The sequence below is a fragment of the Drosophila persimilis genome, unplaced genomic scaffold (assembly GCF_003286085.1).
Source record: "Drosophila persimilis strain 14011-0111.01,24,50 unplaced genomic scaffold, DperRS2 tig00000002-arrow-pilon, whole genome shotgun sequence".
Classification (NCBI taxonomy): Eukaryota; Metazoa; Arthropoda; class Insecta; order Diptera; family Drosophilidae; genus Drosophila; species Drosophila persimilis.
This window is the reverse complement of record NW_020825289.1, coordinates 9,123,497-9,148,345: the sequence shown is the minus strand read 5'-3', so window position 1 is coordinate 9,148,345 and position 24,849 is coordinate 9,123,497. Positions and strand designations below refer to the sequence as shown.

At 46.4% G+C, this 24,849-nt stretch overlaps 3 protein-coding genes across 9 annotated transcripts in view; 1 reads left to right on the top strand and 2 right to left on the bottom strand.

Annotated features, from left to right (window-relative positions):
- The window catches only part of LOC6590179 (potassium voltage-gated channel subfamily H member 8), a 62,782-nt gene extending 57,936 nt beyond the window's left edge, over positions 1-4,846 (bottom strand). Inside the window, exon 1 of the mRNA XM_026984794.1 lies at positions 4,768-4,846. Within this exon, the coding sequence (XP_026840595.1) occupies positions 4,768-4,822 (55 nt within the window). The 5' untranslated portion in view covers positions 4,823-4,846. The remainder of the gene's footprint in view (positions 1-4,767) is intronic.
- On the top strand, positions 4-21,716 carry LOC6589976. Of its 7 annotated transcripts, none has more exons than XM_026984790.1 (9): positions 4-345; positions 5,478-6,258; positions 14,653-15,044; positions 15,123-15,490; positions 15,645-15,776; positions 16,025-16,434; positions 16,897-17,752; positions 19,537-20,286; positions 20,345-21,525. In XM_026984790.1, the coding sequence occupies exons 2-9, from the start codon at positions 6,114-6,116 to the stop codon at positions 20,904-20,906; spliced, it is 3,615 nt and encodes a 1,204-aa protein (XP_026840591.1). In that variant the 5' UTR covers positions 4-345; positions 5,478-6,113; the 3' UTR covers positions 20,907-21,525. The 7 variants fall into 7 exon arrangements, with proteins under 7 accessions (XP_026840591.1, XP_026840592.1, XP_026840589.1 ...); XM_026984791.1 differs by lacking the exon at positions 4-345 and adding an exon at positions 4,881-4,936; XM_026984788.1 differs by lacking the exons at positions 4-345; positions 5,478-6,258 and adding exons at positions 11,874-12,566; positions 21,652-21,716 and having other exon boundaries at positions 20,345-20,805.
- Positions 21,127-24,606, bottom strand: LOC6589975 (putative helicase mov-10-B.2). Its single transcript, XM_002016287.2, has 5 exons — positions 24,548-24,606; positions 24,349-24,488; positions 23,424-24,292; positions 22,016-23,365; positions 21,127-21,960 (listed from the first exon to the last, which is right to left on the bottom strand). The coding sequence occupies exons 1-5, from the start codon at positions 24,590-24,592 to the stop codon at positions 21,908-21,910; spliced, it is 2,457 nt and encodes an 818-aa protein (XP_002016323.2). The 5' UTR covers positions 24,593-24,606; the 3' UTR covers positions 21,127-21,907.
- Positions 24,607-24,849: the final 243 nt, after the last annotated feature.

The following is a 24,849-nucleotide window of genomic DNA, read 5'->3' as shown; positions in this document are numbered from 1 at the left end:
TTTTGAGAAAAAATAAAACCTGATTTCTTCTAAAAATTGCATAAATAACATAAATTTCAAAATTAAAGCCCGATAAAACTCGCTGAAGTAAAACTTTCCTCATTGTTGGGGTCAGCAGTTTATCAAAAGGGGAAGGGGGAAAGTGGCGCCCAGAAGGTTGATCCCACTTTTCCGTTCTACCTGTGTGAGTGCGAGTGTCTGTGTGTATGGGTGATTGTGATATGATATATGATATGAGAGGGCTTTAATCCATCTCAAGGGGGAGCTCCATTGACCGGACTTTGAGGATTTTCAATTACTTAGAGCGCCAGCCACTCTCCCAAAGGAATACTCGTCCGCCCCAAGGTAAGTTTGAAGCTCATTTCCGATTGGAATTTGTTGATAAGTTAAATAGCTATATTAATAGCCAATTATTTAGTCACCATTATAGCCATGAATTGTTCATTAGCAGTTTTTTCAGTATCGATAAGGTAAACATACAGAGAGACCCACCTATGGAGAAGTAAACATCTAGAACTCGAGAGCAAACAACTAGTAAAACTCTAGCTATAGGAAAGTAAACACCAAGTGGTTCTCTCGAGTCGAGATCGTCATTTTTGAAGTACTATAGACAGTACTGTAGATGAGGTATCTATCTAATGATGGGAAAGGTTTCGTAGCGGAAGTGTGTAATTTCTTTAATGGAATACTAGATCGAGTCTAAAGATATCGGATATCTCTGTACCTTCTATTTATTCTAGTGCTCTTTTCTATTTATTTACCTCTTTTTTCATTCACTATTTGTACAACTTTCCATTCTCACTAGACCCATATATCTTAGCCTTAACTTATCATCGTTTATTCTTTCTCCTGACATATCTCCACCTTGAATTTGCCTTATCATCCCCAGAGTCGAATAAATATAGCGCAGGTATTGGAAACAAAATATTAAATTAATGCGCAAAATTTATTTATCCAGCACTCATATGGGAGAGATTCCCATTCCCAGACCTCATCCGCGTTGGTATTATGTTTGCATCTTGATAGGCTCGGACAGAGCCCAGCGTAGAGATAAGGTTCTCCGGTCGCTCAGTTTCTCTTTTGATTTTTGCCTACTACCATGAATTTGTTTTATCTATCCGATAAGATATGGCCAGGGACACACATACCATATATGTGTGGGGTCTTGCTCTAGTTTTTGGCTTTGGTTGGCTCTTCTTTGGGTTGGTTGTTTGGTCAAAGTTGGCATGCAAGGGGGGCAATCAATGGGTGCTTCCCGGCTGGATCAGATGTGTTTGGTCAGATAAAAGGAGTAGGGACAACACATGGCAACCCAACTGGATCCACATATGGGTGGAATCGCTCCATGGCAACCGCTGCCCCAGCCGGGCACAACAAGTCCACTTAAAGTTGTTTGCCGCACAACAACAGAAAACAATAGAAGCAAAAACAACAACAACCCGGGGCAACCCCCAGTCCCCAGGCCAAAGGACATTACATCCACCGCCGACTGGCCAGCTGGGTGCGGCTTTAGTGTCTGGCGTCATTATACCATTTATAGCCATGTTTTCCGAGAACTTTCGCTCCTCCCTTCAGGGTGTTTAATCGATAAACCCACAGTGGCCCGAGGAAACTCCTTTCGGCCCGGCATTTCGCCATTTCATTGCCGGCTCCTCGGTCGCCATTTGTGTGCTAATTGCAGATCGAGGCTAAGTAACTGATTTGCTTATGGGGGCAAGGGATTGGGAGTCAGTGTGGGGGTGTTTACTGTACCCAAGCCAAATGGCTTGGACTCGTTAACTTTGACGTTAATTAGTTTTTGGAATTTCGCGAGGCGACGCAGTTGAAACATGTGGCAGCATGAGTTGGCATGGAATGTGGTTAGCCCTGGTAGAGAAGATCAGCAAGGTAGAGGGGAGTAATTGGTAGTTTTCCCCAATGGAAATTTATTAAAAATTTAAAACTTGAATGCAGATCTAAGGATAATCATAATAATAAAATACAGAGGAAATTATTTAGAAAATATGAATACATATACATATGAAATACCTATCTGTATCTCTAATAACTTATTTCAAATCGCAATCCCTGGCAGTTCCAGCAATAAATACCAATCAAGCAATCATCAGTTTCTGCTTTTGCCTTAGTTTCTGTGGGGTTTCCTTCCCGCTCCGTCCACAAAACAAAAAAAAAACGCAACATATTTCACAGTTGGTAAATATTTTCCATGCATAGTTGCAACGCTCCAAAAAGCCCAATAAGCGGCAATCACAAGAGGCAGGCTGGCAAATGCTTTTCTATTGCTTTCAGCAAGAGATTTGCATAAGGCTACAGATATGCACACAGATACTATTTAGGGGATACATGTATGCATGGGTAGAGCTGCAATTAACATCAAACACGGGCGGTGTACAGACAAATACTTATTGACAGAGTCGCGTCCGTTCTCTGATTTGAAATTGAGATCCGGCGAACGGAACAGAACACGCCTCCGAAAGTGTTTTTCGTTTCGTCTCAAGATTCTGTGTGTAACCTTCGCACGACTAGTCGACTCTACTCTCGACTCTCGAGTCGATTGACGTGCTGTCGAGTTCTAAGCAAACCCCGTGCGACGGGACGGGGCTTAGATGATTACCGAATGACATCAGCACTGGGAACAAAGCAGAGTCTCCAAAGTGTGACTTCAACCTGTTCGAGTACGGCTACGGGTCTGGCTACGGGTGCTGCTCTTCATGGCTTTCTTCTTCAACGGATCCAGCGAAAGCCTGTTGCCTCAATTATAATACATCTACCCATAATGATCTCCCCCCTCATAATGATGATCTAACAGGTGGGAACTGCGGTTAATCGGTTTCGGGTACTGTGAGTGGATCATGTTCGCGTTAATTGTGCGGTTTGTGTGGGGAAGGGGAAATATGCTGACAAATTGCCCGACAGAGCAATGAAAAACAACTTTAATTGATACAATTGAAAGTCAATGTTCACATTGATTGGTTAACACCATTAGCATTTGATTTTCTAATGCACATTCTATGCAAATACTGGCAAAGTGGAATATCTAACAAGTCTCATAAGCACACCCTTTCTAAGTACTCAAGCCCTCGAATCGCCTTTATCTGTGGACCCAGGCGATTCCTTTGGGCATATCCATAACAAATAAAAAAAAGGAAAAGAAACATATGCACATGTCTCTTATCTACTCTTTCGTGAAATGAGATCTTGTAAGCCGACACCTCGTACAGCTGGTGGTGGGGACGCCACGTGACCTTCGACAGCAACGAAAGACAAGACAATGTCCACTCCAGTGCACTTATTTTCCCTCTCTCTGGCATCTGTTAGTGGGCCAAACCGAAAGTGATGCGGAATGGCCATGCCATGTGGGGCATGTGCAACGACTGCATTTGAAGGTGAGCTTGTCCAATTGGAACGACGACGACAGTCAGACTTGGAGGCAGACAGCTGTCACAAGCTCTTTGGGGGACCAGCTCCAAGTGGGCTTTTGTTTACATCGCCTTTGGTTCAATGCTCTGTGGCAAGAAGTGGGTTCAATATTTGTGCCACATTTCAGTTCCACGTTCTGTTCTCCCGTCCCATCCCTGTGTGAGCTTGCAGCGCTTGGAGCCGAGCTTAAAGCTTGAGTTGCGAACGTGGGAGTTGCATGTTTGATTCGAATTTCGGAATGAAGAAATATCTAGATACGGTTCGTCAGCGTCTCGGTATGCCTCGAGTGGGTGGTAAATCATGATGATGTTTCTCCAAGAAAACGATGAGATGTGATATTCATAAATAAATAAATTAGCCAAATAAGGAAACCAGTTTGAAGTGGAAGATTTGGTGGGCATGACTTTTAGGATTGTAACAGAGCTATTTGCCCCCCTCCCATGAATCTCTCCAAGCCGCACAATCAGGAGCCTCAATTGCGTTACTCATGACTGGCGGGGAGACTCAGAGCACGTCCTCAAACAGCAGCCCTATCCCAATATGGCCCTCACATTTATGACTGTTCCGAAAACCACTTCATATGCATAACAGAACATTTGGACTGGACTTGTGAGGGTGCGGCAGGGTAGGAAAACCTTTCAACTCGAATTATGCACAATAATCTTACATAAATTTAGGTCTTATCTGTGCGTAGACCCCGAAGGAAACCAGTAATTTGGTGGAACGCTGGAGTGGAGGAGCAGAGCGCGGCATAAATTAGCTCTGGCACATGTGAAAATCGAAACGGGTTTGTCGCTTCAAGTGAACACAAAACACACAATTACCCAACAACAACAACAGCAGCAGCAGCAACCATAAAAAACTTGTTCTATATTGTATAACATATGGCGTCTGGTTTATCTACGACTTTCTGAACACAACTAAGGATTTATCGATTGCGTTGTATGCTAACATACTATAGATATTGACAGGCGTGTTATTAGATTAGCCTATCCATAGGCACTCGTATCTATGGAGTGACATCTTCATGGAGTAGAACATTTTCTACTTGGTCAAGTGTGGGTGGATCATTACAGATGATTGGCCCTCAGCTCGATCTAATAATGGGCCTGGCCCTGACCTTTCCTATACAGATTTTCATCGCACCAATTAGTTCCAATTCATTGAATACTTCCATGGCATGGCTCAGAGTCGAGTCTGACCATTAGCAGCGCCAAAAAAGTATAATTAGAAGATGCCCCTCGATCCACCCGCTCGCCCCAAACAGAGCTTACTCTCTCAAGCACTGAGAGAAGCTGGAGGGATACAGATACAATATCTATGTACTATGCAGGGGGTAATACTCACTCACACACAAAAGATCTTCAATTGCTTTTAATGCAGATGTTGAGTTCACTTTCATTTCGCAATTAAGAGAAAATGCTCGGGCTCGTTCTGAGAGGCTCAGTCTCGTTCCAACTGCGCCCCAATCGGGAGGCTCAAGGCGAAGTTTAGCGGCTGAAACGAATAGTAAACGGTAATTGATTGGCTTATTAGGGAAATGTGTCTGAGAAACAACAAACCAATTTAATCATCCTCGCCAGCCTGTCCCCTATCCCTTGTTCCACCAGCCTGGTCGCTCTCAGTGTCCGTTTGGGGGATTGCGTGAGCCAAGCCCCATGAAATCCGTATCTAAGTTTAGACGATTTCATCATATTCTGCTTTGCGTATTCATTAGATAGAGATACACGCTTCTGCAGCGGTTGTCTGACGCTATTCGTAGTCTGTTGTTGGCTTTCGCAAATTAGCTAATATGCGCTTAGCCCCATTGGTGAATGTTTATTTGGTATTTGGCCTGGCGCAGCGCAATCTATCTCTCTGGCTGTTGCTGGCTCCTCACCTTTCGTAGCTGCTGAAATGCTTAGATACTATAAAACCAAAAAGAAAAAAAAGGGTAGCCTCGGGCGTCGAAGCCTTGGATATGATATCATACATCATACCCTCTGAAAGAGTATAAGAGATATCTCTGCACTGACAGCTCGATTAAAATTCATATCTCACGCTCTGACCTTTTACAGATCCATACGACAACGAACCCAACGAGGGAGGCGCAGGCGGTGGAGGAGGAGGAGGCGGAGGAGGTGTGGACGACTGTGGAGGTGGGCAGCAGGAGTAGAAGGCGCTGTGGAGGGACTGCGACCCAACTCGACTCCAATTGCAAGTCGCGGCAATCGCAGTCTCAAATTATATGCCAGCCGCAGCATTTCCATAAGTTTTTGGTGGAAACTGGCTGCGAACAAAGCGAATTTCAAATGTGAACCAATCACAAAAACTACGGCAAAAAATAACCAAAAATAGCGTGCAAGAAAAAGAAATATTGTGAAAAGAAAACAACAAAAGAAACAAGGCAAAAGTATTTCCAAATTTTTGAAAGTGCAGTGAAAACGAAAGATGATTAATTGGCAATGAGGCAAAATCGTTAATGAATATAAATTAAAACACCCAAAAAGATACTGCAAAAACGCGATAAAGCAACTTGCATGTTCGGAGAAAGAGAGTTTGGCGCTTTTTTAAACGCCGGCGACTAAAGACGCGCTCGCGTTTTTCTTACAACAAAAAAAGCGGAAGAGAGATAACAACAAATTAAAAGCGAGTTCATTGCATAAATTTCGCGACAGTGTGTGTTTGTGTGTGTGTGTCTAGTCTATGTGAAAATGGCAGCTTCGGAGCAGAGCAGCAGGCGGCAGCTGGAGGCGATATTCATCGCCACACCCCCGTCAACCCCCCTGATGCAGCACAACTCGGTGACGCGGACAACAACACCTCGCGAACTCCCCACAATGTATCACTTTGATTTCGGTAAGCGACAAAAACCCAACAAATACTATTGTACTTACATTTTCATGGGAACAAGCTCAAGCTCTGTGAATATAAGGTGAGGCATTTCCAGAGAGCGCTCTCTTCGTGCAATTTTTATTTTAGTTGTGAGAGATCGAGAGAGAGAAGGAGTACTGAGCAGGCCTAGCCGTTTATTAACACACCTCTTGTACCCTTAAGTCTTAAGTGCTTGTCGAACTCTGCAATTTTCGAATTTCGAGCTTCGAAAACAAAGACAGCGGCAAAATTCAAATTGAGTCGACTTCCGCGCAGGCGCACAAAGTGCTGCCCCCTGCGGCAGCTCTTCGGTGTTGAAGGAAGTGTTTGGGAAACCACTTAAGGGGAAAATGAAGTGGAAGCGGAGTGTGAGGGAGAAACGAATATAATAATTAATGCAATACTTAAATCATGAATTTGTTTTATGGCGCTGTATAAATAAACGGAAAATACATACGTTACATGAAATTTTAGTAGAAGTTTTATAGATGGATAATAAAAGATTTGAATAGAAATAAAAAATAGGAATTTACAATAAAAAACAATTGAAAACCTTTTGAAAAAGGAGGATATAGGAAATATAAAAATTACATACATATATGTCAATGTACATACATACATATGCTGGTAATTGTTCACGCTTTCCGCTATGATAAAATATATTGGTTAACAAACTTTCTATCGCTTGAAGTCTGCAGATGACATCAGTTATTATTGCAAATTATTTGTTGATTGCAAAAAAAGAAGCAACAAAGACAAAAACAAAAAACTCCAAACCAAATCGAACACAAAAACGTGGAAGGCATTTCAACAAACTGAAAATGAATACAAATACAATTCCACAAAAAATAAAAAAAAAGAAGCCAAGCGACAGACAAGAGACACTGACATATCTATGTCAGTTTCCATTTGCAGTCAGCAGTGTCAACTAAACTAAATCAATCTTAATTAAATTAAAAAAGCCCAAAACAGAAATTTCAGCTTAACTTTTGGCAAAAATCAGCCACAGAACAAAGACAAAGCAGAATTAAATGGAATTCAAGCTGCAATTGAAACCAAAAAGTAATAAAACTAGGCTCGACTTATATGCAATATTCATAGGGCAGATAAATATACTCGCAGCTTGACATAAATCGGGCGTTCCGCCTTAGCCATGTCGGTCACGTCGGACCGGGATACTTTGCGTGCCAGTTTTTAAAAGTTTCCGATAATGCTAATAAATAATAAATACTCGTACGAGCAAAAACTACGAGTATTCCATTGTCACTCTCCAGCTGCCTGGTTGGCTGACTGACTGATTTAGATTGTAATGGCCCATCTGCATATATGGCCTAAATGGTCTCCAGTGGGGGGCATATGACCCACTTCCCTCGGCTTAATGTGCCAGCAGCCCACACTTGAGTTTCCTCTTTTTCTGCCTCTCTGTCTGCCATGGAATTTCCTTGACATTGAACCACATTTAGTGGCAAAGCAAAGCCCGAACACAATGCTTATTTTATAGAATGAATTCCAAAGTCAAATATCCAACCAGTTTGTGCGAAACGCAATTTATATATAGAGGAATTTCATTGTCTGGCTCGAAACCAGTTTTCAAAACATTTACTGTGTTCCAGCCGGAATCGCAAAGTCACTCTCCTGTTAGGATGAGTTCTTCGATCAGCAAATTTGTCATTGACGGATAGCTGTTTCCTAATTTTATTTCATTTTCGAATTAAAGTACGAATTTACAAGTAATGCGCGATTTTGTTTGCCCTTAAGCGGCAACGGCTGAAAGCTAGCAGTCGAGTGCAAAATAAAGCTTTTGCTTAAGCTTTGAAACTACGCTACGGACAGTGTTGCTGTGCTGCAAGTTTGCTGCTATTTTTTTGATGAAAAACTACTACGTTTTTGATTCAAGCGATTTATTTAAACAACTAAACTAATGTTTTTTTAAGTAATGACCAATGTTTGTATTTTTTTGCCGTTCTGCTGATCTACAGTCCTCTACTTTCTTCTTTTGACTGGAAAAAAATACTCCAAGCTCGTAGTGATTCATGACATACCCCTAAAAGATTTTAATTGATTTCAATCTACTATAAATGATCTAATTCAATTTCGCTCAACATTCAATTCGCTGTGGGCCACTCACAAATCGATTCGCTAATCGTTTGGCTTCACCTCCGACCCCAAATCGAGCTTCGAACCTACTCCGAATCCGATTGGAAATTACCTACCTCAATTAACGACACCATTCTCCTCGCACTTTGGCCAGCACGAAAAATGCCAAATGAAAGACTGAGGAACGGAAGAAGGCCCCCCGAATGGAATCGGAGCCAGACACAAAAGTGTTTCACACTTTCTAAAAAGCAATCAACAGAAGAAACAGCAGCAGCACCAGCCACAGCAAACAACAAACAAATCAACTTCAATTTGTTGCAACAACAGCAGCAACAACATCGATCTCATTGAGTTCCAAACAGAACAGAACCGAAGACAGAACCAACAAAAAACGAAAACAGAAAACAGAAAATTGTGCAATCTGCAAAATGCGCTCGAAGGAAACAAACAACAAAATCAACAAAATACAGTATTTGTTACAGGGGAGCGCCAATGAACTGAAATGATTTCATTACAGCTGAGGAGGGAGCGACGGATGGGAGTGGAGTGGCGACGACTGGAAGAAATAGAACTTAATTAGTGGAAAATACGACGCACCGATGTTGTTGATACATATGTGAAGAGAGAGAGGATGGGGAGAAGCTATAAGAGCTGTAGAGAGGGGCCATCTAAATGTCACCCATAGTACCATTCGGAAGTCTAATTCGATTCTGATACACTAGCGCAATATATTTAGAAGATTCCATCATAAGAAAGGAAGTGCTCTCACAGAGAAGACAGAAGTGGGAACTTCTAGAGTTCACCTGAGGTTAATTCTGAATGGATAAGGTATTGGGTTGCTCTATAATTTTATCTTTAAATATATTAGCTTGGAGTATATAATACAACGTATAATATAAACTACATGGTTCGAAGTACAAAAGAATTCTTAAATCAGAATGCTTTTCAGTACAATATCATATTAAAGAATTATAGGTTTGTTGGACTTCCTGTCAGGTTTCTTTCATTTGTCCTTCTAATTTCTTTCAGTGCATAGGAAATATTAAATTTTAAGTTCACTTTTTTTTGCCTTGTTTTTGTGCTTGTGTCATGTCGCCGCCTTGCCCCCAAAACGCCATCCATACAACACATCATCTAGATTCGAGAACTTTGACTATTTATACGCACGCGCCCCTTTTTTTGTCCCGAGGGCTCTGCCGTGAAAAGCGTGAAAATCGGTAGAGCGAGATAGATGCATCATGCACATGTATGTACATATGTATGAACCATATGTATATGCAACTGCAACATATCTTCTATTTTCGGCTGCGCTCTCAGAGCGTGACAATTATAAGAGATTATCAGGATGTTGAGGGCAAGTCAGAGTCGAGACGCGTGGGCGACCACAAACGATGCCGCCCACAACCCCGGGGCGCCTCTCCCTACCGCCTTGTACCCCGCGTCCTCTTTCCCACCAGAGCAGGAGAAGTTGTTGGTTCGATAAAATAGATATAAATAACCGAGTATGTCCCGGCCCCAAGTTCATTACTCCCTCCCCCATGCCTCTCGCTTTTGGCACGTGCAATAATGGTTGCTTTTCCGTATTTTATTTTTTTTTTGTGGATTCTCCTGCATTCAAGGCGTCTTGCATAAGAGAGATCGATGGATGGATGGGTGACGTCATCTGCAGTCAGAGTCTGAACGGATGCTGCTCGCTATTGTGATTTATAGCAGCGACAAATGGGGATCGTATGGTCCGACCAGAAAAGATCGCTCCTCAAAAGTGCATTCGCATTTCAATTAAAGACAGAAGCACAGCCACACAGCAAGATACGAAAAAGAGCAGACGAAAAATACTCAGAAAAGGAAAGATAAATAAAAGGAGAAAAACGAATGTGGAATACACTGCACAATAAAGAAAGAGATCAAGAAAGACAGAAAATCAAATTTTTACTTAGGTTTTACTTAGGCTCAACGAGATATCCACCGACTGAAAATGACTGTATCTTTTTTATATATCTGCGGAAAATTTCATGAGCTACCTAATAGACTCTCTAAAAAGTTCTGTCCTCATCAGTTCAGCCAAATGTGTCGCCTCCAACTCCCCTCCCAGCTGTTTATTTATGTGAACCGCCTGCAACACCAAATGTTGCTGAGCTCGCCAAATGTTGCTGCTGCCGTTGTCACATGCAACTCCGATGGCGGTTACCTTTTTTGGCGCACTTATGCAACTTATTCAAGTAAGTTGATGTTTCTTTGGAGTGCCATAAGTGGACATAATTACATATTATTGTACATATGTACTACACCCAGTACCAATCGTGGACCCAATTCCCACTGTCCAGGAAACGATCCACTTTGATGTCTAGTCTTTAGGCTGATTGACTGATGGCCCGAAAGGAAGTCGCGCCAAAGACTACTTCAATTTAGAAATTCGAATATATTCAAATGGGGGGAATTGGCAGTCATTCTGCCCGACTTCAGAGTGGAATGAATGACGGTCTAAGCAGCCAAGGGTTCAGCAACATTTGGCGGCGGAACGGGCGGCAGTGTCGGCAGCGGCGACGGCTTTAAATAAATCAGCCGTAAAGACAAGACAAACAAGAAAGGAAGTCCAAAGATGAATACCGAAGCTGTTGATACTCTTACACATATAAACTCCCAATGTCAGCTATAAGATATATGTAGTTATCCCTATATTTTTGGCTCCGATTTTAGCAAAAGGTGTTAAACCTTCAAACAGACAAATGGGAATGGCTGTATTGACATGATCTGCTATATTGATCAAGATATACCATAATTTATGATTTCATCTCTTTGTGGCAAATATCTGCTCAAAACCACAATACCCTCACCAAGCGAATATCAAGAGAAGGGGAAACAGACAACCCAGAGCAGAAAAGGAGGGAATAAGTTGGAAAAGAATGGTGGCCTTTGTTGCTGGTAGCAGCTACACCCACACCCACCCACCCACACCGCAGCTAAAGCCAAAACTGGAGTGCAACTATTTTTAATTCCATGCAAAATGTGCACGGCAACATGTTGCCGACACGTCGCACAGTGGATATCAGGTGGCCAAAGTCAAAAATCCTATGAGCGGTTTGGATAATAAGAATAATATTCAGATAAGTCTTTCAGAGATTTTAAAAATGCAAATTTCCATGAAATTTAATTTAGGTAATATACACAATTAAAGTTCACCAACCTACGATTTGTGTTTTAGAGCGACATATGTACGTATTTATGTGTCCTAACCACGAACGAAAAACATCCAAAATAGCCCCGCCCTAGTTATAAGAATAAGTATCGTCCACAGTATGATTTTTGAAAGCCAAAAGGTCCAAAGGCCCACTGTGCGGGCAGCTTGTTGCTAGCGAGAGCTTAATGTTGCTGGCGGGCTGGCGGCGATGTTGCTGCCGCTCAAAATTGAACCAGACGCCGGCGCAAGAAGAAGTCCAATTGGAAAGAGCGGAACGGTGCGGAGCGCGGAAAATGTGAAATGTGTTTAAAAATAACGAAATATCGGGAAAGTGAATAATCATCAGAGAGGCGCGTACTCCAAATTTTGAGCAAGATGAGCAAGAAAATGTGGAACAAGATCTTTAAATCAAAGTCGCAGAAGCCTCAGCCACTGGCCAAAATCAATAAGCGGCACAGTAGGGGCATCTACGAGGAGTACCAGCAACTCAACGATTTGCTGGTCAGCGAAAAAGCTCAGCTGAATTTCTGCAATCAAAGGGAAAACGAAAACGAAAATGGAAATGGCTGTGGAAATGGCAGCATTAACGTATTTGAACAGCAGCCGCTGAAGAGTTCTTTCAACTCGCTGCAGCTTATTGAGGCGCAACAATCACTGCCGCAACAGCAGCAGCAGCATCAGCAGCCGCAGCAACAGCTGTCCACATTTTCGCGCGTTCGCAATACGTTTTCCCTAAAACGCAACAGCAACGGCAGCAGCAGCAGCAGCAACAATAAAGGCAAGAAAAATCTGCCCAATGCCAAGTCAAGTGAGTCGGACACGCCTCCAGGTGTGGGCGCAGCAACGCCCACTGAACCTGCAACAACAACAGCAGCAGCAGAAACTAACAATAACAATCAACTGCAACGCATTCTGATTGTTGTCAATAAGATCGACGTGTTGTCCACTAACCAACCAACTAACAATCATTTGCATGCCAAACCATCAGAAACAGCAACAGCCCCAGCAATTAAGCCAAGTAATTTTCAATGCAAATTAACAACAAATACACAAATGCTAAATGAACCGTTTTAGTTTCTACAAAATTGACCAAGTGAAAGCGCTAAATGGGGGGGAAAATGTAAATGCTGGAACAGCTGCTTAATCTGCTTCGAAGAATCCAATGCCAAGACGACCTTTTCATTGACTCCTTCTAGTACTCGTATTCTTATCAATTCCGAATGATGTCACCTCCCGTTTGACCAAATACTCGTAATGAAAGCGAAATTGAAAATCTGAATGATTTACTGAGAACTGAGGAACGGGGACGGGCCCTTTCATTAGGTTCCCACTGTTTTGGTTCATGGGAAGCATCGCCAAGTGTCAAACAGTTGGAAGTTCAAAGTGTGGCCAAGAACTGGAATGAGAAAACCGTTTGTATTATGCTTTACCATATTGCACATCAGAAAACAACACATTTATGGGCCCACTGAAGTCTTAAGTGGCTTATAGAGCTTGCCCAACAGCGGACCGACAACATGGGCAACGAAAAGACCCATGAAAGACTATGGAAAATGCTTGCGACCGACTAGACGCGGACTAGTGGATGGAATGGATGTGGATAGGGAATCGTTTGATTGTGAAAGAAGGGAACAGACACATTCGTAGATGTATATATGTATGTAGTCTATTGAAAATTGCATTCATCACTCAGTTGTAGGGCTTTCAACTTTTGATCTAGTAAACTCTTGACCATCTGCATATCACTTGGCCGAATCACTGCCATCCATTCTCTATTCTCTCCATGCAGCCAGATCTGCTCAGGCTCCCATTGGACAGGGATGCTGTTATTATTATAGATCTCAAGTGGGAAGAGTGGATTCATATGCATATGCATATAATGCAGCAGTGGATTTGATTCTGTTGCATTCTGCGGGCGTCATTACCACCGACACGGGCCAGAGCAGTCGTGTGCAACGGCTCTTCGCCGGTGCCCATCCACTCACCCACTTCTCATTGAGTTGTTGGTTTGGGAAAAGAATGCGTAACATAACACTTTGCATTGATTTGAATTGAAACGAGAGAAGCTGTCCCCGCGAAGGGGGAGGAGGGAGGACTCCCAAGATGTTGCGGAAATTTCTGCTCCCCTTGTCTCATGCGTGCCGTTGATTGATGTAATCTTTGCTGGCAGCCAGTCGTGGGTGCTCCACTGGCCTCGCATTGTAATTGGATTGCCGCTGTCTGGCAGTAGCTGCCATCATTGATGGTCTTTTTTGCTTACCCCATAATATGATGTTAATTATTATTTTTTAATGCCCACACACAACCGAGAAAGATTTTTTCACAATTAAAACTAAATTATGGTGTAAACACTGCTTAGCTATCGATCACTGATAACTCCATGACTTGAAAATCGATATAGAAATATTGGCTTGCAACCGCGAAAAAAACAAACAAGCAGACAAAAATTATAGCGAAATGAGCAAAAGAACAGAGCGCGCATTCGTGGGCAGACCACATCGAAGCCACCTGCCATCCGATGGATGCTCAGAATCACGCCCACGGCCACGCACTCGGAATGTAATCAAATAAGCGCACTCTTTGGCGGGGACCAGCTGCCAAAAATGGCCACAGCAACTTCTCATCAGAAGATAAATAAAAATTTATAGGCTGGTCACACACGCCAAAAGCGAACCAAATAATAACTATAAATTATTTGGGGGATTTCTACTGTCTTTTTCTTTGGGAAGACAGAGAGACAAAAAGACTCTGACAAATGGCCGGGAAAGGCAATTTGTCGCCCAAAAACAACAACAACAAAAAACAATCCACAATGACGTTGACGCTGACTGCCAGTGATTTTCACCCACTTGGCGGCGAGCCATTTCCACTGGGAAAGTTACTTGGCATTTCCCTAGTGAACTTTCTTTGCCACCTTTGGGCCCGGGCCCAGAGACCTTCTAATCGGGCGGAAACTGTCGAGAATTTTAATTGACGCAATTTTGAGTGTGTTACTGAAATATATGTAGCTTTTATTTTGTGAATATACAAAACATTGTCAAAAGGCTCGCAGAAACAGAATTGATTTCTCACATTATCTACTTCCATATAACCGCACCACGCAGCCACATTCAACACGGAGGCCGAGTTGGAAGCGCCCGAATGCGGGCAGGAGGAGGAGCCCTCTTCGCCGCCACCGCCGCCGCTCACCAGAGGACTGCCGCTGCCCGTGCCCGAGATAGTGGCCATCAACCCCAGCGATCTGACGCCCTGTCCGTGCTGCAGCCGCACCTTCAACTTGAATGCCCTGCGCAAGCATGTCGTCGTCTGCGAGAAGATCTCAAAGAAGCGCAATACCTTTGATTCCTCGCGCCAGCGCCGCGAGGGCACAGCACTTTCCACGTATGTCCTTCCCAAAAACTTTGGCCTGCCCAATGCTGAGAAGGTGTCTGGAGTTCACACCCCCACCGCTGGGAGTCGGGATCCCGTAGGCACGGGATCCAAAATACCAACAGACGTGAGTCCATCTGCCAATCAATCGAGCCATCACTCAACTCTCTCTCTCTTTTCCTTCTGGATGCTGTTGCATCTTCAGAGTGTGGGCTCTCCTCTGCCCATTCGTCGCAACTCCCAAACCGATCTGGTTCGCTCTACGGCCCGAGCTTCCGTGCGTAGAGCAGGGGGCACAGCAACAGGAACAGGAGCTGCTGCAACATCGCCCGCAGGCGACCCAAACCATGTACCAGCCCGCGATCGCTCGCTGGCCAAGCGTATCAAGGGTGTGGCCTCCGAGCACTGTCCCCACTGCGAGCGCAACTTCAACGTGAAGGCCTTCGACCGGCATGTGGAGTGGTGCAAGGAGAAAGCGATTCAGGCCACCATTAAGCTGGCCAACACCCAGGAGACGTCGAAAGCAAAGGAACGGCTCGACGCCAGGAAGCAGTACAGGCCGCCCAATCTCAAGTAAGCCTGGTTTTCGATGACATGTCCTTTGACATATGTATTCTTGTTTGACACTAGTCACACACTTGCCACACACACAGACACTACCAATTTATTATTCCAATTATTTTTTCTGTTTGACGTTTCAATTTCCACTCGCAATGAATAATTATAGGACGAAGCGCTCGATCAACCGGAACAAGTACTCCGGCAACCACGAGGATCTGCTGGACGCCGGCGACATGACGGCCCCCAAGCAGAGCCTGATGTCGCTCCCCTCCATGACCTCGTCCGTGCACAGTGATAAGTAAGTACCAAGGGATAGATATAGTTATAGATATAGAGACTAGAGATACTTAGATACACCTAACCCAATCGCTCCTCTGTCGTTGCTTTGGTTGTCGTTGACTAATCCCCCGTATCCCCACCAGTATCCGTAATTGTAAACGTATCCTTCTGGTAGACAGATACTTCGTACTGCGCCTTGCGCCTCACCGTAGTTAGAGCATATACATATATCCATCAGCGAACTCCACTCATGCTCCTCCCACTCAGCCCTCCTAAAGCAAAGAAGCTGGCACGGCCCCAACCAAAGAACGGCACGCCCGCAGTCCGCAGCAAGGCCGAGGGATCCAGCACAAAAGTCACGCAAAACACAGTTACCTTGTGCGTGACCCAAGACGACGATCCACCGGCAGCCCCAGCTCCGCCAAAGGAGCGCGTCCTACGCGCCAAACGCAAGCCTATCGCGACTTGTGACCGCATCACCGAAACGATGGATCGCTTGCGAAGCCAATCCAGCGGCGAAACCCTCCAGCTGGACTGTGTGGAGGCGGCACCGCTGAAGCCAGCCGCCAGGCTCCGCAAAGGGATGACCAATCGGGAAAGGGTCGATGCTGCCGAGAAGGAAATGTCGTTGCCGGCACTCAAATTCGAGGATCTCAATCGGTTGATCAAGCGAAAAGGTATGGGTTTGGGTTCTATAGTCAGATGTAGGGATATATCTTATATTTATGGGATGCCATGGGGTTCCACTGACCGTAGCGTGCAGTTGCCCAATTAACTTGGCTTACGAGTACTTGTCGGATCTAAGAAGCCGGAACTTGTTCATGGTTCGTAATTAATGCGCGCCGCCTCCTCAAAAGCATTCCAAAAAGATCACCGATGCATTAAGCTCTATAAGTGGCTGTCTAGGTGCAGCTATGGTATCCAATGGATGGGTTCTTAGAGGGAGAAGTGAAGGGTAACGCGAGAGTCTCGAGTATATATATGTATATAGTAGTCTTGTAGAGGTTCCTATAGGAACATTGCATTTAGATTTCAGATAGAAACTTTGAGAAAATAGAACCCATTCATACCAGGATTTTTTATCGAACTATAAGCTAATTGAAGCAACCTCCCATCCACCCACACGCTGCCCACGTCAGACCCTACGACCATCGTAAAAGCAACTAAAATGGATGAAACACCGCAGGAGGTGGTTAAAGTGAAGGTGCGTTCCTCCACATCGCTAGTGCGGCAGGCACGTCGCCGCATCCGCACACGGGAGCATCCCAGCTTGGAGTTGCGCAACTTGGAGCAGGAAATGACCCAAGCCTCGTTCCCGTCACCATCATCGCCAACTAAGAAAGCGAACTCCATGCAGATATCGCCCGAAGATGATATGGATTGCAGCCTTGTGCCTCTGTCGCGGAGACCGGGTGTTGCCTATTCCGATTACGAGGACGATTCGCCGCGAGCCGAGATCCAAATCAAAATGGAAACGACCACCACGCGAACTGTATGCCGGCCCAAGAAGCGGACTGGCCAGGCCACCATGGAGATGAACAGCTCGTTACCCATGCGGGCCCTGCCCATGCCCCAGCTGCAGCAAAGCCTCGAGGCCCTCGGCCACACCATGAGCCATACCAAGCTGCCCAGACTGCAGCTCGGCAGCGATCGGCTGCAGTTCGAGCGCAATGTCATTGAAATGGAAAACGAATCGAGTGAGCTGGAATGGAGCGAGGAAAATATGATGAGGAGGTCCGCGAATATCCTCGAACGCACGTCCAGTCCGAATAGCGGAGAGTTCCCGCAGGTCGAGGACAGCGACGTAGAAGCTGAGAGCGATCAGCGGCCTGTCACGAAGCTGCCTCTTGTGGCCAAGCAGAGCGGCAGCAGGATCAGTCGCTGTCTGGTGATGCTCGAGCAGGACGAGGATGGAAAAATGTACATCAAGGAGCCGCCTGCCAAGGACGACAGCCACCCGCTTCTCAGTTCCCGCCGCGGAGGCACCTTCAAAAGGTTTGTAGCCTGCTAATCTGATTCACCCTCCTCCTCTTCCTCCTCATGCCATTCCACCCAGACGACAGCCAGGCTATGCACAGACGGGCGGGTTACCATTAGAACTTTACCACAGAAACTTTCTACCATTTTGGGCTCTTTCTCTCACTTTCCAATCTCTTGCATAGCGGCCTCAGTGGAGTCAGTGTCAGCGGCGACAAGTACGATCCCTTCCTCTCGGCCAAACGTCAGCTGGAGGAGCTTTGCTCCCCCGGCACGCCGCCGGAGCAGGAGGAAGTTTCGGTTCCCCCAACAGCCACACTAACAGCCACACCAAGTCTTTCCATGACCACCTCGTTGACCATGCCGAGCAGCAAAGCACCGCCGACCACCCCGAAACCCACACCTGCCTCCAACTTCCGGCGCACTTCCTCTCTACGAGGCCCCCGGCGGACACCGCTGCTGCCTAGTCGTCCGTTGTTTGCGACCAACTATCGCCCCACCATACAGCGGGGTCTCTCCGACGAGGGCCCCATCTCCACGAACTTCCTCAAGCCGGAAGAGTACGACGAGATGCCGGTGCGCGCCGCCTGCGTCAACGACTTCCACAGTCCACGCGTGGTCCGCCGGGATACGAGTACGTCCAACCGCAAGCAGATGCTGAAGCTACCGGTGGGCGTTGGCGCTGCCAGTGACACCACAGCTCAGGCACTGCCCGGGCGCAACGTGGCCAAGACCGACTCCCTGGCGGTGTTCCTTAAATACGAACACGAGCTGGAAGAGCTGAATGCCAAGGCAGCGGAGGTGGCAGCCGCCAGTCAGCTGACCAGCAAAGAGCTCAAGGATAAGAGCAACAACCTGAGCAAGCAGAACTCGGCCAAGAACCTGACCACGTCCAGCAATCCCGGCCAGCTGCCGCCCCTGACCTTGACCACGGTGACACCATCAGCATCAGCACCAGCCACAGCCCCACCCCCAGTTTCCGTGTCGGCCAAGGAGAATAACGAGAAGAGGGTGCCCAACAACTACCAGCCCATTGCCACCCCCTTGCGGCTGGAGCCCATCAGCAGACCAGCGACGGCGACGCCATCAGTCCATCAGCCCGTCAGCGGTGGGGCGAACACCCTAACACCCATCAAGCTGGAGAGCATCTTCGGCTTTGGCCGTCCGGCCGCAGCGGGCGGCGGAGAGTTCATGGACCCAAAGCTGATCAACGCATGCGATAATCTGCACGTGTCCAGCGGCGTAGCCTCGGATGCCAGTTCCACGCCACAGCAGCTGTCGCAGAGCCGAAGTCGGAGCAGCTCCCAGTCGACCATCACCTACGAGCGACGTCAGTCCGGAGAGGCCAGGAATCTGCTGAAGCGAAAGATGCGCTTGGGACGCAATCAGTTTCTGTACGATGCCTCGCCGGAGGATGCCGATGCCTCGTCGGGGTGCTCCGCCGACGATGAGGCCAATCGGTCCTCAATGGAGTACGACGAGCAGTGCTGGCAGCAGCAACAGAAGCAACTGCTGGCCAATCCACTGCCCCTGGTCATGCCGATGGGCAACATGCCCACCTTCGACGACTTTGACTTTGAGGAGTTTCTCTCCTCATTCGAGAACGAGAATGACGACGAGCAGTTCCCGCTGTTCAAAGATTGTCGCGAATTCCTGCTGAATCGCACAACGAGCAGGCAACGCTCGTTCCAGAAAGCGACTTCGACACCACAACAGACCACTACAGCCACACTGAGACCGGCCACCACCAGTAGCATCCTTCAGCCCAAGTCACAGCCCACTAAAGACCCTCACACCCACAGATCCAACTCGAATAGTTCGAATAGCAAGGGAGGCGAGAAATTGCAGATGCAGATGCAGCGCCAGCAATCGAATGCATCCAGTGGTAGCAGCCACGACGAAAAGATGCAGCAGATGCCAGTGCAGATGGTGGGGAAGAGGCCAGTCGAGGATCAGCAGAAGCGGGAGATCTTCATCAGCATCGAGACGGAGACAAATGCCCACGGCCGTTCCCCAATTTCTCCCGACTCGCTGCGCCACATGGTGGGCAATTCACAGACGCCCATCGACGTGCTGCACATAGAGAATGGCAACGAGCCGGAGCACGCTCGGTTCAGAAAGATCAGCGATACAGAGGACGCCTATGTCGACGCCCAGGACGGGCCTGATGATCGGGCCAGCCAGTTGGCTGGCAATGCCAACAGACTGGCCCTATTATCGAGCGACTCCGTCCAGGTCAATAACGCTAAAAATCTGATCCAGCAAATGCAGAGCGAGTTTCGGCAACTGGGCGAGGATGCCGGCGCCTCAATCCGTACCCTGTTCATCAGAAGACCCGAAGAGCAGGGTACAGCAAGGGAATTGGATCCGGAGCCAGTGCAACAGCTTCAGCAGCAGGAGCAGCATCAGTTGAAGGCCAGCTCCCCCTTGACACCCTCAGCATCAGCGGATTCCGACGAGCTAAGCAGTCTCGATGGTTATCCCATGTCCTCGTCCCACTCGTCTCGTCGCGGCGCTAGCTCCAAGCTAAGCTCCGACTCTGCCTATGGAAGGTGAGTAATCTGCAATGATGACTTTCATTGAATAATTTGTTTTTCATTTGTATTGCAGCACCAACTCCCCCTACAGCCTGTCGCGCCAGCGGTCCGGCGACCTACAACCGGGTACACCACGCAACCAGAATCTGCTGCGTCCGCACACGGCCAGTGCCAAGCTGCCGAGCGCCATGACTGATGTCTCGACCCAGGCGCACACTGCCTATGGCACTCTCAAGGCACGTCAGAGGCTTTATGGCGGCGGCGGGGCTATCAATAGCATTGGCAATGGCAATACCGACGGAGCAGAATCCTCCAGTGGATCGGAGCACTCTCTGACAATGTCCACGCAGCAGCCGCAGGAACAACAGAAGCACAATAGACCAGATAGCAACTACAACTACCAGCAGCAGCAACAGCAGGTGCAATCCCAGCCAGTATATAACAACAACAACAACAATGGGCAGGCGTCGCTGACTCCAACCGCATCGCAGCATTCCCTGCTAAGCTGTAACTCCGCGTCCAGCCTAAGTTCGAGTATGAAGATGTCCAAGTTCTGCCACGAGTGTGGCGGCAGGTTCATCATCGAGCACGCCAAGTTCTGCATGGAGTGCGGCGTGCGGCGAATGATACTCTAATCTCGGGTCTTAACCCCACGTAGATATTGTTGTACCCCATCACCCACTCACAAAATCACACCGCAACACACTCACCCTGATGATGGATGCTGTTGACGAAGAGCGTCGCCTCCTGGGTTCGGGGTCTTTTATAAGTGCATACCAAATGTAGTTTCTCACACGCATGAGAGACATCTAAGGAGAGCGTTTAATATGTCCTACACACAGAATAATAATAATATTTAATATATATATTTTATTATAAACCAAAAATGCGAACACAAATTTTTATATCGAACGAAAGGAGACAGTCATTGCAGAAGAAGTTCATTAAATTGAGGTTTCTCTAATTAACTTTGCATTTCTCGTTAAGAGCACATTTCTCTGACTCAAAACAAACGTAAACCATTAATCACTTTAAAAAAGTAAAATTGTTGATTAACAAAGACTGAACGAATTTATACGATAGGCGATGGACAAAAAAATTAAATGAATGACAGGCTCCTCCGCAAGCAAGATCGTAACTATTTTTAAACATTTTTCGAAAACTAACGCAGCAACTCCATTGTATTGTATTCTTTATAATCTGATTACTAATTATATAGAGACACTGCTTAAATATATATACTCTAAATGATAATGCTTACACAATTGCATCTGACTATCAATCCGGTTGAGCGTACCAAACGACATCCATTCATGGGAACGACTCATCCGGTCCGAGGAATTTCTCAAATAATACCTATTCTTTTCCTTTCGTTTACAGTGAAATAAATGGAGCGCTTATTACAGCTTTTAAAGACCGCAAGAGCAAGAGCAGCCCACTGTTACAGATAGACAAATAATACAAATAAAATAAAAAAAAAAATTAAAGTAAATGGTTACAAACAGATGCGTACTTTAGGAATGTTCTAGGCAGTCTCTGGGTCTTGCACTTATAATTATCAGGGTACGGCAGCCGTTAGTCCTAGCTTATATCTCTAGAAGATTCTGTTTGATTTAGATTAGGGAAGAGCGCAGCTCTATGATATATTTAAAGCATTCATCATGGCACAGATGGCTGTGGAGATTTTATCTGTAAAATAGGTGGTATAGGAAAATAAATCAAAGACTGTAGTTTAAGCACTTACCCATTTCTGGGATCACTTGCTTGGCTTTAACTAAGGCTTTTTTCGGATTTGCAGTGTTCACATTTTTGCCATCTTCCAAATCGCTTATAGCCACATGTTTTACCACGGAGTGCAATGAATCTCTCTTTTTGAAGAGATACGTTTGATGTTGGATGCACTCATCAATGATGAACTTGAAGTCGGGATGATGGCGCAGAGTGACGGGATTACCAATCAGTATGAGCAGCGCCTTGGGTCGCGAAATGAGCACATTGATGCGACGCGGGTTACGCATGAACCCCATATTGCTGAACGAACGCACCAGAGTGGCAATGATGATGAGCTTCTCTCTGCCCTGATAGGTCTCCACGCTGCCAACTTCCACATTGCCGAGGCCCTGCCGCTTAAGCTTCCGAATGATTAGGTTGCCCTGAGACGTGTATGGAGCCACCACACCGATGTCTTCCTGCTTTACTTCTATATTTGGGCCAAGGCCATTTTTTATCAAGCGCTTGACGTACCAGCACAGAACCTTTGCTTCCAGCGAATTGAAGGAGCTGGTGGTGTGCTCCTCCTTTTCGGTGGCTCCATGTGTGGCCTGGAAGATGATGGGGAACTGGCCATTGGGCAGCACATCCCATTCAGCGGCAAGGTTGACTTGTTCGTCCGGAGCCTTTGCGATTAGCTCTCCGCCGTAGTAGAGCTCGTTAAAAAGACGTACGATCTCGGGATGTGACCGATAGTTACGACGCAGACGCACCTGAAGGGTGCGATCGTAGTTGCCGTTCTCGTCTACCTTGTAGCAATCCGATGCCAGTAGACGCTCCATGAGAGATTGATTCAAGCCAAGGGACGCAGCCCGGCTGCTTTTGATCACTGCTCCCAGCTGCTTGTGATCTCCGGACAGAATTACATGACAATCTCTGTTCTTTTTAACACCCACAATGCCCATAATAGTCTCCGGCTCGGTGGAAGCTCCAGCCTCGTCGATGAATATGTGGGTGAAAAAGTCACCAAAGCCATCGTTAGCCAGGCGGCCGACAGTAACCAATGTGGCCACGATGATGGTATACGTAATCACATTACGCACTCGTAGATGCCTGAACAAATGGTCCGAGCAATTGGAGTTCTTCAGCAGCAAGGGCGGCACCAATTTCAGTCCCTTCTTGAATATGCTGCGTGAATAGATTCGGATCAGCGCCTTTTCCCTTAAAAACATGAGCCGAAAGTTTCCTTCGATATACTCGCACAGTTTCATGGCAATCGTGTCGCAGGCCGAGTTCGAACCGGCTGCTACAAGGATGCGGCTTTGCGGTCGTCGAAGGCGCACCTGTAGAATGGCCTCCACAATGGTAGTGGTCTTGCCAGTGCCTGAATGGATAGAAGGTGTGAATTGTGTACGACTGTGGCTAGCATACCTGATGCTTACCTGGTGGTCCGAACACTATAAATGGAGCTTTGGGATTGGGTCCAGCCACAATCGTCTGCACCGCCTCCAACTGTTCTTCATTGTAGCCTATGGTCTCGTTCAGCAGCCAAATATGTGCTGGAGGAGCTTGCGGGGGCGGCGGTTGGATTTGCATCCAAGATGGAAGATTGCAGTCATGCAATGAAATCTTCGAAGTTTCTATCATTGTGGTTAGCCAATTCGGAAAGGGAAAGAGGTAACGACGGAGACCTGGCATCTCCGGGAGCATATTGACAGCGCGGTACATAAAGCGAAACGGAATACGCGTGGAGCGGAGAATTACATGAAAGCGTTGCGACTGCAACACATTGACGTCTGGAAGTTTTTCCTTACTGAACTTGAAGTGAACACTGGTGCGGCAGACCTGTTCCACACTGGCCACATGGCGGCGCATCGGATCTTTAAGAGGCAATTGCTCATGCGGATGTGGAAACAGGGCCGATATGAGCTCCTTTGGCAGCGGCGAGGCCATTAAACTACACTTGGGTATCAAGACAACCTCATCGATTCCCGGGGACACCACTTCCTCGGCATTGACAGAATCTCTAGCAGTGAGAGCGACACGAAATGCATTTCTATGTACTTTATGAACTGCCACATCCGGCTCGATGAGCTGCGAGTACAGCTTCATTGTAGTCACATCCTCGATAGTAAGCAGAGTCAGCATCACCGAGGACGCATTGTAAAACTCCAACTTCTCGGTGCTCAAATAATGCGCAAAGATGGCGTCATTGTCGGTCAAATCGTCGTCCATAAAATTGTTTGTATGGGCCTGCAGCATTTTCGCATTGGGCTCGTAGTACGGCAGGTCGCGCGTAAAGCCCGATGACCTGCAAAAAATTTAATGCAAAACAGTAAAATGCACTCCCTGGTACTCCTCACCTACCCGTTCTGTATCCCGATTCCCGGCATAGTTTTTCCGGCATTCGTTCCGTTTAATGGTTCCGATTTCGCTAGCTTTAACTGTACCGTTTGTTTTAACCAAAAATCCACCTCGGTGCCTATATGCGACAGCTGCCGATCTAACTATAATTTGAAATTCATTATTAGCGAGCTTCCACTAGTTGTGCTGCATGCTCACTTACAAGTTGCAGATTCATCCCGCTTGCGTGCATGCGCGTTGATGCCATTAAAAACAAGAATACACAAGTAAAAACAGGGACTGCGCGATAAGCATTCAGTAAAAAAAAGTTCCGTTAACTCTTAGCTCTGTCTGGTAACTCTTCTTCGGTATTTCGAACTTTGAGGTATACTGCCACATTGTGCGCTTGCTCCGCTCTCCCTCTCCAGGTCATACATCTTGCGACTATCTTAGAGATGTATCGAGTCGATAGTATCGAAGGCCGTTTGTTTGATCTCCTGTTGATTAACTTAACCCATTGTAGAC